This window comes from Typopeltis vanoorti, chromosome 17 (genome assembly GCF_054136105.1).
Source record: "Typopeltis vanoorti isolate ZY-2024b chromosome 17, IOZ_Tvanoo_1.0, whole genome shotgun sequence".
Taxonomy (NCBI): Eukaryota; Metazoa; Arthropoda; class Arachnida; order Uropygi; family Thelyphonidae; genus Typopeltis; species Typopeltis vanoorti.
Genome location: NC_143565.1, coordinates 33,071,590 through 33,083,765, shown reverse-complemented (window position 1 = coordinate 33,083,765; position 12,176 = coordinate 33,071,590). Strand labels below are relative to the sequence as shown.

At 39.1% G+C, this 12,176-nt stretch overlaps 1 protein-coding gene across 1 annotated transcript in view; it reads right to left on the bottom strand.

Annotated features, from left to right (window-relative positions):
- Positions 1-12,176, bottom strand: part of LOC150097276 (BAI1-associated protein 3-like) — a 533,976-nt gene that overhangs the window by 219,784 nt on the left and 302,016 nt on the right. Inside the window, 1 exon segment of the mRNA XM_090407633.1 lies at positions 10,516-10,548. Within this exon segment, the coding sequence (XP_090263759.1) occupies positions 10,516-10,548 (33 nt within the window).

Genomic DNA, 12,176 nt, shown 5'->3' with positions numbered 1-12,176 from the left:
TGCTATCATCAGCAGTGCCCCACTCTCTGTCCTGTCTACTCTATCCTCCCTGAAAATACTAAATTCCTCACATACTATCCCTGTAAATACATCATCTGCTGTTACCCAAGTCTCATTAATGCCTATAACTTTTGGTGATGTTATGATGGTTCCTGATGCTTCTAGCTACAGAAACTGTAGCATTCCCTTAGGTCTCAAATTATCTTAATATCCTGAATTGGCTACCCCCATTCGATATTGTTGCATGAGAGACTAGATTCTGCATTTTTTTGTTCATCCATACATTTATTCGTTTCATGGGTGCCACACACACACACACACACACACACACACACACACACACACACACACACACACATTTGCATCCTCCATCCATAATTTCTTTAGTCTTTTTGACTTTGTGCTTCCACACTATCAGCGAAGAAAGCTTTCTCTAGAAACATAACTCTGAATCCATTTAAGTGCAGTCCATCAGCATTGTAAAAATCTTTCTGTCTATTCAAGCCAAGTGGAGTCTTGAGGGAATAATGCTGAGCATAGAAACAATGGCATTTATATGCTTTATACTAATGCCAGGAGTATCCAGAATAAAGGAGAGGAATTGGTGGCGCAGATAGCACCAGCCTGGCCAAAAATTACTGGGATCACTGAGACGTGCTTGACAGAAGAGGATATAATGACAGGAATAGAAGTCGCTGGGTACAGCATTTTTTGACAGGATAGGAAGGGAAAGCATGGTGGTGGTGGAGTACTGCTTATGATAACTGATGACCTATGCCCTCTAAGAGTGGAGACTTTGGAAGGCAGTGGCACAAATGATTTTGAGAGCATATGGTGTTAGGTAGAAGTGGGGAAGACAGGATATTTAGTGGGGTGTTGCTACAGACCCAGGAGCACAGAGGATGGGGACCAGGAGATGTTTAGACAGTTAAGTTTGGCAAGTGCAAGAAGAATGATTGTTATGGGAGATTTTAACTACAGTAGTATAAATTGGAGAGAGGAAGATGCATATAGCAATAAGGGAATGGAATTTCTAGAATTCTTGAGGGACAAATGTCTTAGGCAACATGTAATAGAGGGAACAAGAGGTTCAAGAGTTTTGGATTTGGTTATAGCATCAGAAGAGTTGATAATAACTGAGATAACATCTCTTCCACCAGTTGGAGAGAGTGACCATATGGTTTGACTTGGAAAATGAATAGGCAAGCAGGAGTATCAAAGAGAAGGGAACTTATGTGGAATTATAAGACAGGTGATTATAATAGCCTAAGACGTCAACTTGGGGAAGTTTCATGGAGGGAGGAATTGGAAGGCCAGGATATCATTAGTGCATGAGAAATTATGAAATAATATTTGTTAGCAGCAATGGTAAGTTGTATACCACGAGTGAAAAAGAGGACACAATTTGGAGTAAAGTGGATGACAAACAATATTAAACAGGAATTGCATGCAAAACAGAGAGGCTGAGATATATGGAGACAGGTGAAGAGAAGATGCATGAAAAGTATAAGACACAGTCCAGAAGAGTGACTAGTATGGTAAGGAAGATGAAACTGGAATATGAGAGGAGATTGACCCTAAGATCCAAAGAAAATCCTAGGGAATTTTTTTAGATATGTGGCCAGTAGGAGGAGAAATGACTGTGGAAGAATGATATTGTGGGATCAAAATGGGAATAGCATGACTGATGCAGAGGACATAGTGGAATTATTCAATGAACACTTTATTGGAGTATTTCATCCTGGAGGAGTCAGTTTTAATGCTAGAGGGATTAGGCAGGTTCAAGGTTAAGAAGTACAGGAGGAGAGTGTGTTTCAAATACTGAGTACTCTGGATGTCAGTAAAGCTGTGGGACTGGATGGTATTTCACCACAAGTTTTGAGAGAATGTGCTAGGGAACTGACAGTGCCTTTGACCTGGCTTTTCAATGAAAGTCTGACTGTGGGAAAGGTACCCATGGAATGGAAGGAAGGTAAGATAGTGCCATTGCATAAGGGCGGTAGCAGACTGGAAGTGTCTAATTATAGGCAAGTTTGTGTGTCATCAGTAGTTAGTAAGATCGTGGAGAAAGTAGTGAAGGACCGTATACAGCATTGGGCAGATGAGGGTAATGTTATCTGTGAGAGTCAACATGGATTTGTGAAGGGCTGCTCTTGTTTTACCAATATGCTAGTTTTTTATGATAAAGTTACATGATCATTAGATGAGGGAAAGGAATATACTGCCATTTTCTTAGACTTAGCGAAGGCATTTGACAGGGTGGCACATGATAAGCTGATATTCAAGTTGCAGCACATGGGTCTGGATGTCAGATTGGTCAACTGGATTCAGGATTGGCTGTCTGATAGGTATCAGAGAGTTGTGTATGGTGGAGCAATTTCAAGGAGACAGAGAGTTACAAGTGGGGTTCCACAGGGCTCAGTACTGGGACCTATATTTTTTAACCTTTATATCAATGACATTCAGCAGCCTGGAAGAGGATTTGTATAAGCTAGATATATGGGCAAATGAATGGGGGTTTCAGTTTAATGCAGCAAAATGTAAGGTCTTGGGGTTTGGGAAACAGATGGGAAGCTGCATACTCTATGGGAGGAGTAATACTTGAGGAAGTAGGGCAGACAAGAGATCTGAGATTGATGATTGTTAGAAATCTGAAATTCAGGGGACATATTGCAAAGGTGGTAAAGGTAACACAGAGGATTGCTGCAATAATGAGAAGGACGCTGACCTGCAGAGGTAAAACAGTTATCATTCCGTTGTATAAGACCCTGATCAGACCACACTTAGACTATTGTTCTCAGATTTGGTCTCCAGGATTTGAAGGGGATAAATTAACTGTGGAAAGGGTACAAAGGCGGAACAAAGATGTTTCAGGACTGTACAATGATAGTTATGAGGATTGGCTGAGGGAATGTGGACTGCAGAGTTTCGCAGATAGAAGAAGGAGAGGTGATATGATTGAGACTTTTAAACTGTCGAGAGGTGGTTACAGTGTTGACACTGGGGAGTTCTTTCGCTTGGTTGAACAGCGGGAAGGAGTGATGACAAGAGGCCATGCCTGGAAGTTACGAAAGGAATCTGTGAGCAAGAGGGTGAGGTGTGGTTTCTTTGCACGGAGGGTGGTTGAACCATGGAATGCATTGCCTGATGGAGTAGTGAGAGCGAGAACGGTCAATGAGTTTAAGAGGTTGTATGATAGACTTTGTGTTTCTTAGGAAGGACCACCCATGATGAATCTTTTGACTCCATGGAGGCCTGAGTAATAATAATTAAACTCAATCTATAGCTCTACAAACTCTACAGCTTTCCTTCTGCACAACCTGTGTATTGATTTATTAGCTATCATTGCCCTCCTTCTCTATCATAATGTGGCAGAAGACTCACAAACTTCAGCTTCTCACTCTTCTTTTATGCTTCTTCCAATAACTTTTTCACATCACCTCATACAATTTATTAGCTATCGTGTAGCAGTTTGCTGCTATCATAGCTTAGTAATATTTACATTTTCTGCTACTATCAATATTCTCTTCTCTACTATCATGTCATTTGTTTTCTCTGTATTCACTATCAAAACATTTATTACACACCTACTGTCCATCCACAGATATGAGAACCTCAGCTGGCAATGTGCCGAGAAGAGTCAATAAGGCGATGTACAAATTCATCACCAACACGCGGAATCACGTGCTGTATAAGTAAAATTTTTCAACAGTTGCACAAGCAAAATAGTTACCACCACTTTTAAAAACTAGAATTTTCATAAAAGAAAAGACATATTCTGACATATAATAATAAACACTCATCCCACGAAATGCATTGATTACCCTATTATCAGAATGGATTCGCCTTCTTCTGTCATGCGCAGAAGCGCATGACAGAAGAGGGGAGATCTCGCATCTGTGGTTGCACAGTACTTCGCAGCTTTGCTATCCTTCCATGTGTTTCCACAACACAACTCAGTTTGTGTTTTTTTCATATATTATCATGATGAAGAGTGAATTAATATAAATTATCCATGAACAATAATTTAGCAGGGAAGGAAAATAATAAAAGTCATAAAAACAAGAGGAAGTAGGTAGCACTCAATGTGGAGTTAGACCTTGATAATTAATACACATTCAGTCTCAGTATCACTAATTAAATACATTTGTAGTGAAATGCATGAAATTCTTCAAAAATATTAAAAAAAAAAAGAAGTTATCTTTGCTCCAGTAACACTACTGACTCTTGTTGTTAAGTGACAAAGTCCCCAGAGTGGGTTGAGGAAAGAAGTCGACTGATATTTTTCTTCAAGAATTGGGGTTTGTAATTGTTTGGGGAATACTTTATGAGGAAAACTGCTCCTGAAGACAGAGGCAGATGGAATAAAAGAGGAAGAGGAGGAGAAGATTTAGTGTGTTTGCAGTTGTACTGAAAAGGGATGTTGGACACTTTCTATTGGACTATTTCTAAGTAATCCTTTGATTACTTAGAAATTGAAATCAAAGTTATTTTATCAATAACTTTGATTACTTTGAGTTATTTTATCAACTTTTGCAATATGTCCACTGAACTTCAACTCTCTATCCATCATTATCTCCAAGTCCCTAGCCCCATCAATTTCCTGCAATCCAGTACATCACTATGATACACCGTATGCAACTGTTTTAACCTGAAGTGCATAACCGTACATTTTACAAGATTAAATTGACCATCATCATTATCCTTTGCCCACAATACCAATTTATATAAATCATCCTGCAGGATATTTACATAACCTTTATCATGGCTCAGATGACCTTTATCAGACTTTGCTCTCCCCAGTTTTGCATCATTAGCAAAGAACTCACTATCCCCTCTTAAATCTTTCCCTATATCATTGATACACAAATTAAAGAGTGGCCCTAGTACATAAACCTTCAAGTACTCCACAAGGTACCAGCAGTTTTAGCTTAAAATTGCCGGTACCTTGTCTTCACAAACAGGCTTCTGCCAATCACTAGCCTTTGTTAACTCTGTCGATTGCCGTCATTAACGGGTGATTCTGAATAAACCAATCAGAACTCTGAAAGCATTCATACATCTGCAACTCATTACTCATTGGTGGATAAGTTAATGCATTAACAATATCATTTTATGGGAATTAAATCATAAAAATGTATAAAAATAAAAGAACGATATGCCTGGAACTGAGAGTTGCTGCATAATTTCTTAGTACATATCTTAAAAATATTACCTAATTACAAAATATACTTTGAATATTTAAAAAAATATCAAATGCATTCTGTTTTAGATATAAATATTGATTTCTTAATTTGTTCAAAAAAGTAGGGTCCGTTTTATACATAGGGCCTCTCATACACAGAAATATGTCTGTCAATCACCCCACCTATCCATGCGACTAGTTTCATATCCATGCCCGTTTGCTCCAACTTTTGTAATAGTTTTCCATGTGATATTCTGTCAAATGCTTTTGTAAAGTCCAGCAATATAATGGTGTAGATATTTCCTTTATCCAATTTCATTGCCACTTTATTATAAAATGTGAATGGGATGATAATAAATTTAGTTTAATCCTTTATCCAAGTGTGAGCAAACAAAGTTTGCGCCTGAAAGTATCTTCAGGACTGGGGTAAGGTGGTACAACACCAGGCACTCCTTGCAAAGGTGGAGCAAGCTACCAACACTCTTATCTCAGTATCTCCCATAATGCAAAACACATCTCCTTACGGATATGCCCAATGTTATGCATTAAGGGAAGGACCACAACCCAGACTACTTTCGACCTTTATTGAGGTCTTGTCAGTGGGAGCCAGGCCCTAGTCGAGATGCCAGGCAGAAGCATTAGCAGGTCATCTCTACCTATAGGAGTTGCCAAATAGTGTGCCACCCTTTTTTAATAAATTACTCTGAATTTAGAGAAAGATGTTGAAAGTTTATTTTTCACTAGGTTAGAGTATAATAAATTTAGTTTAATCCTTTATCCAAGTGTGAGCAAACAAAGTTTGCACCTGAAAGCATCTTCAGGACTGGGGTAAGGTGGTACAACACCACGGCACTCCTTGCAAAGGTGTAGCAAGCTACCAACACTCCTATCTCAGTATCTCCCATAATGCAAAACACATCTCCTTATGGATATGTCTAATGTTATGCATTAAGGGAAGGACCACAACCCAGAATAGTTTCGACCTTTATTGAGGTAGAATGGGAGTTCATGTCTTTCATCACTGGCCTCTTTAGATTTAAAAAAAGTTGTGCTGAGAGTCAGCTTGATAGTGAGAGAGGAGAAGAAAGATAGAGTGGATAGTAGTAGGTAGTTAAAAGAGGCCTCAGTCAATCCACCTGGCCTGACTGAAATGCCAGCACCAAGCAGATCTCCGACATTATCTCCCTCGATCCGTTCTCCTCCGCGTTCTCCGGCCAGCCACCTCTTCAGATGTCTGGCCGATGAAAGAAGTGAAAAAACAAATGCAGGAAGACACACATAAATTGAAAATCAAAAGAAATAGGACACACATAAACAGAAACAACAAAGGAGCTAGAACATGCATAAACAGAACAACAAAAGTCGGTGCAAGAACGGGGGAAGAGCCTGGCCCGAGTGATGCAGCCCGCAAGGAGCTGCACCGCCTCGCTGTAAGCCTTCGCCGCTCGGGTTCTCAGGTCTGTCCGCTCCTATGTGGATTAAGTGTGAACATACAGAAACAGAGCCAAGAAACTTAGAAGGGGCTTTTTTTTTTTTTTTTATGTCATATTTGCCCTGCTATTTCTTACCGCTTCCTCATAATCTTTTACCACGTTTTCCATCACTGTGAGTATGTGTACTGACTCTTCATCATTAAATTGCCATATTCTCTTCAAGCATTCATTCCATTCCGCTCGGTCGTAAGTGACTTTCCCAAACTTGAGCCATATTCTAAGACTCTCTAGCTCACCTTCACATTGCAAAGCCACTCTCCCTTTTCCTGTACAGCTGTGTGGACTTTGTTTTTTATCTCGGGTTTATTCCTAAGATAGAATAGGATTCGTTTTGTTACATTCGAATATTCATATAGGGGTTCTTTTCTTTTTACCGGTTTTGTAATGGGGTGAGAAGAACCGGTGTTTGTATCTACTGGTAAAGTTCTTTTTTCAAATTCCTTCATCATCCCTGGGTATCTCTTTTCCAGATCTACTCGTGTCAGCGACTTCAATGTGTCGCATAGGTGTTGTTTTTCTTCCTCTGTTAAGTCTAGGTGACCGTCCAGTTGCTGGGGCTCAATGTTGGTTATATCCTTTACATAGAGTTCTCCCCATATGAGTCTATTGCTCCTTTTAAAGAACAAGAAAGCTGGCTCTCCTTTTGTGGTCATTATCTGAAATAGTTTTTCTGCCGTTTTAGGAGATCCCTTAAAGTTCTTCAGAATGACAGAGCAGTTTGGAGTATTGCTTTTAACAAAGTCTGTTCCTTCCTTAGTTTCTGGATTATTTCCTTGCTCTCTGTCTTCTTCTTCTGATGAGGTTTCTTCCTCATTTTCTGTGTCGTTTCGCGATATTATCTCATTTCCTTCCTCATCCTCATCTGAACTTGAGGCTTCTATTTGGCTTTCAGTGTCCTGTTTATTTTGTTTCATTTCTCCTTCTTCTTCCGGCGTGATGGATCATTTAGTTGTACTGGTGTTGATTTCCATTTCCTCTGTTTCTGTGCTGTCATTGTTGCCTTCTGATTTCTTAGTGATCTGTTTCTTTTTCTTCCTAATTCTCCCTTCTGCATTCCTCCCAGTTATTGCCCGATTTCCTAATGTAGTCGTTGCGGTAGCTGGTGGTTGGAGGGCTGGAAACTCTTCTGGTTCAGTTGTTTGTGGTTCGTTTACTGTTTGGCCGGTAGCTCGAGAGTCCTGTGTTGTGAGCTTAGGAATGGCTACTGCCGCAGGTGTTATGGCGCCTCCTGCTCTTTCTGCAAGGGTCCTATTAGGACAAATGTCTATTTTATGGGATATGTTCCCACATTTACGGCATGGTGACTCACATTGATTCAATGTGTGTTCTGTCAATAAGCAGTTGCGGCATGTGTTGTTTTTCAGGCAGTGAGCGCTAAGGTGACCCAAAGCGGTGCACCGAAAACATTGTTTTCTTACGCCTGGATAATTGACTATTACTCTTGCTGAGCCTAAAAAAATCAAGTTGGGAACCTCGGTTTTCATCTTGATTGAAATGCTCACTTCCCCTGATTTCCACTCTGGGATATCCGCGTCTTGTCCGATTGTTACGTTTCGGACAGTCCGCCATTTGGAGAAAATGGTTTTAATGATTTCTTCCCCTTTCTCTAGATATTCGAATGGAAACCTGTCAATTTTTACGGATTTTAAAATACTCCCGACTAGGAAGGGTAGGTATTTTTTCCCTTCACATTCTACGCCTTTAAGGAGCATTTCTCTTGTTTCTATGTTGTTTGTTACTATTTGGAATCTACCCCCCCCATAAGAGGTAAGCCCGTAAATACTTTCTGCTTTGACTACTTTGAGAAGAGCTCTCACAAACATCGCTTTGTTGATGTTTGGGTCAATTTTGATCCCGAGAGTACGAACTCTTGGCAAGAATTTCGACATTGTTTAAAAGCAAATACCTTACCAACGGAATAGCAAATTTCAGTCGCCGAAAGGAAATACCCTAAAACGGACCTGCACCGATTGGAACGAGGCCGCAAAAAATAAAAACCAACAAAAGAAAACTAGAAGAGTTCTTACCAAACAATACTGGAATAGGAGCTCTCTCTCGGGATCTGGTAACTAGCAACTGGAATCCAAAAGAAGACTGGAACATGGAGCTTTCTCTCGGGGCCGCTTTATTGAGGTCTCTTCAGTGGGAGCTAGGCCCAAGTGGAGATACCAGGCAGAAGCATTAGCAGGTCATCTCTACCTATAGGAGTTGCCAAATGGTGTGCCACCCTTTTTTAATAAATTACTCTGGATTTAGAGAAAGATGTTGAAAGTTTATTTTTCACTTGGTTAGAGTATAATAAATTTAGTTTAATCCTTTATCCAAGTGTGAGCAAACAAAGTTTGCGCCTGAAAGTATCTTCAGGACTGGGGTAAGGTGATACAACACCACGGCACTCCTTGCAAAAGTGGAGCAAGATACCAACACTCCTATCTCAGTATCTCCCATAATGCAAAGCTTCCAGTCCTAAAGATACTTTCAGGCGCAAACTTTGTTTGCTCACACTTGGATAAAGGATTAAACTAAATTTATTATACTCTAACCAAGTGAAAAATAAACTTTCAACATCTTTCTCTAAATCCAGAGTAATTTATTAAAAAAGGGTGGCACACCATTTGGCAACTCCTATAGGTAGAGATGACCTGCTAATGCTTCTGCCTGGTATCTCCACTTGGGCCTGGCTCCCACTGAAGAGACCTCAATAAAGGTCGAAAGTAGTCTGGATTGTGGTCCTTCCCTTAATGCATAACATTAGACATATCCGTAAGGAGATGTGCTTTGCATTATGGGAGATACTGAGATAAGAGTGTTGGTAGCTTGCTCCACCTTTGCAAGGAGTGCCTGGTGTTGTACCACCTTACCCCAGTCCTGAAGATACTTTCAGGCGCAAACTTTGTTTGCTCACACTTGGATAAAGGATTAAACTAAATTTATTATACTCTAACCAAGTGAAAAATAAACTTTGAATGGGATGATAAAGTTGTGATGCCTACTGTAGAGTATCGCATTGATATATACCCGTCGTTGGATTTTACCTCTAACCAACTTTTACAATACTTTAACCACATTCCACAGATACTAAGTGGTCTGTAATTTGCTACTTCTGTCTTGGAACTACCTTTGTGTAATGGAAATATCTTATCCTCTTTCCACTCCCTTGGAACCTTACCAGAGCTGTGACTTAGATTGAAAAACTTCACCAGAGACAATGCCAGTTCTCTTGTACCTACACATAGCACATGGATTAACTTGCCATCCAGTTCTGCTGATGTGTTCAAATTCATATTTTTGAATATGCTGAACACCTCCTGTTCATCTACCTGAATTTTGATATGTATCTTTTCACATAAGCAACTGCAATGTCTTCACCTATACTCTTTTTCAGGTTATCTTGGAAGTAAAGAAATATATAATTCTAGCATCAGCAAGTAAGGAAGTAGTAAAATAATTACTGTATTTTTCCGTGTATTAAGACGATACTTTTTTCTAAAATGTTTAGACCAAACATTGGGGGTCGTCATACACACTGGGAGGTAACCGCTTGAGAAACCTACGGTTGCTGTGGCAAAACTGCCAGTACCTTGTCTCCATGAACAGGCTTCTGCCAATCACTAGCCTTTGTTAACTCTGTCGATTGCCATCATTAACGGCTGATTCTGAATAAACCAATTAGAACTCTGAAAGCATTCCTACATCTGCAACTCATTGAAGGGATGTTATATTATGGGACAATATTAGGATATGGGACAATAATAGGACAATATTATGCATTGTTAATGCATTAACAATAATATTTTATGGGTATTAAACAATAAAAATGTCCTAAAATAAAAAAACGATATGCTCGGAACTGAGAGTGATGCATAATTTCTTAGCACGTATCTTAAAAATATTACCTAATTACTAAATATACTTTATTTAGTAATTAGGTAATATTTAAAATTAATATTGAATATTTAAAAAAAATATCAAATGTGTTCTGTTTTAGATATAAATATTGATTTCTTAATTTGTTCGAAAAAGTAGGGTTCGTTTTATACATGAGGGTCTCTTATACACGAAAAATATGGTATATACAATGTACCACACGATATGATAACGTAAAAAAATTTAAGGAACTAAAGTACGTTTAAGCCTATAGTACGAATGTAAGAAAAGCTGGAAATGTAGTTTTTCCAGCTTTTCCAAGATAACGTGAAAAAGAGTATAGATGATACACTTTTGCAAAATGATCACTCAGAAACTCAACTATTTCTTTTGGCTCTGCCAACTTCCTACCATGAGCACTGTTTAAAGCCATCAGCAGAGTAATTTTCCTTATAAATTTCTACATAACGAATAAACTCTTTTGGGTTTACTTTTACATGCTTAGCTAATTTTCTCTTATAATCTGATTTGGCCTTTCTTACCAAACTAGTCAGCCTTTTTGTTTTCACTTTGCACTGCTCACGAGTATGCTGATCACCTTTTTCTTTATATTCTCTCCACAGTGTTTTCTTTTTTTTAATAGCGCTTGCTTTATATCTCTACTTGTCCACTTAACACCCACTTGGTTCATTTTCCTGACCATTGTTATGTGGTCTGCCAGTGCTTCTCTCAAACAATCTCTGACCACTTTCCATGCACTACAGACATTCTGACTTTGTAGATTCTCAAGCCATGGCACTGCTCCAAGATGACTTCTAAGTCTTCAAGACTGCATGGTCACTTTCCACAACTGTAGGCAGAGTGTCTACCTTGGTTATGGATATATCTTCTGATGCTATAATGAGATCCAACACTCTCACACCTCTAATCCCCTCTATGACATGCATTTTTAAATTTATAAATTCCACTTCCATCTTGCCATGCTCTCTTTCCTCCTGACAATCTATAACCCCATAGTTAAAGTCTCCCATAATAATTGTTCAGCCTGCACTCATTGTGCTAATTAAAACATGGCATCTATACTTTCCGGTGAACCCAATAGTCTGTAGAAGCACCCAACAATATATTTTGTCCTACTAGCTTCTATCTCACACCAGACAGCATGAAATGAACCATCTCCACCAGAGCTAAATTCCTATTTATCTTCTAATTTTGTTGGTTATAATTCTTCAGCAATCATCGGCAATACCCTAACCCACAGTGAAAATACAATACCATTTACATTTTATCCTTTTAACAATATCATTTTCTGTTGACTAGGTTTCACTGATGCCTATAACTTTTGATCAAATCAAGCTGACCAATGCCAAAAACTCTTCTCCCTTATTGCTGATTATTATTATTAAACTTGCAACCTCCAGAAGGTCAGAGACTCACTGTGGGAGGTACACACTATTGCACAAAATGCTTATCCAACCGTGCCTTAAACTGATTCAATGTGTCTAAATTCACAACACACTTAGGCAATGCATTCCACTCACCAAATACTTTCCATGCAAAGAACCTGATCCTCACTCCTCTGCTCACACCCTCCTTATATAGTTTCCAGCAATGGCCTCTTGTTCTACCCC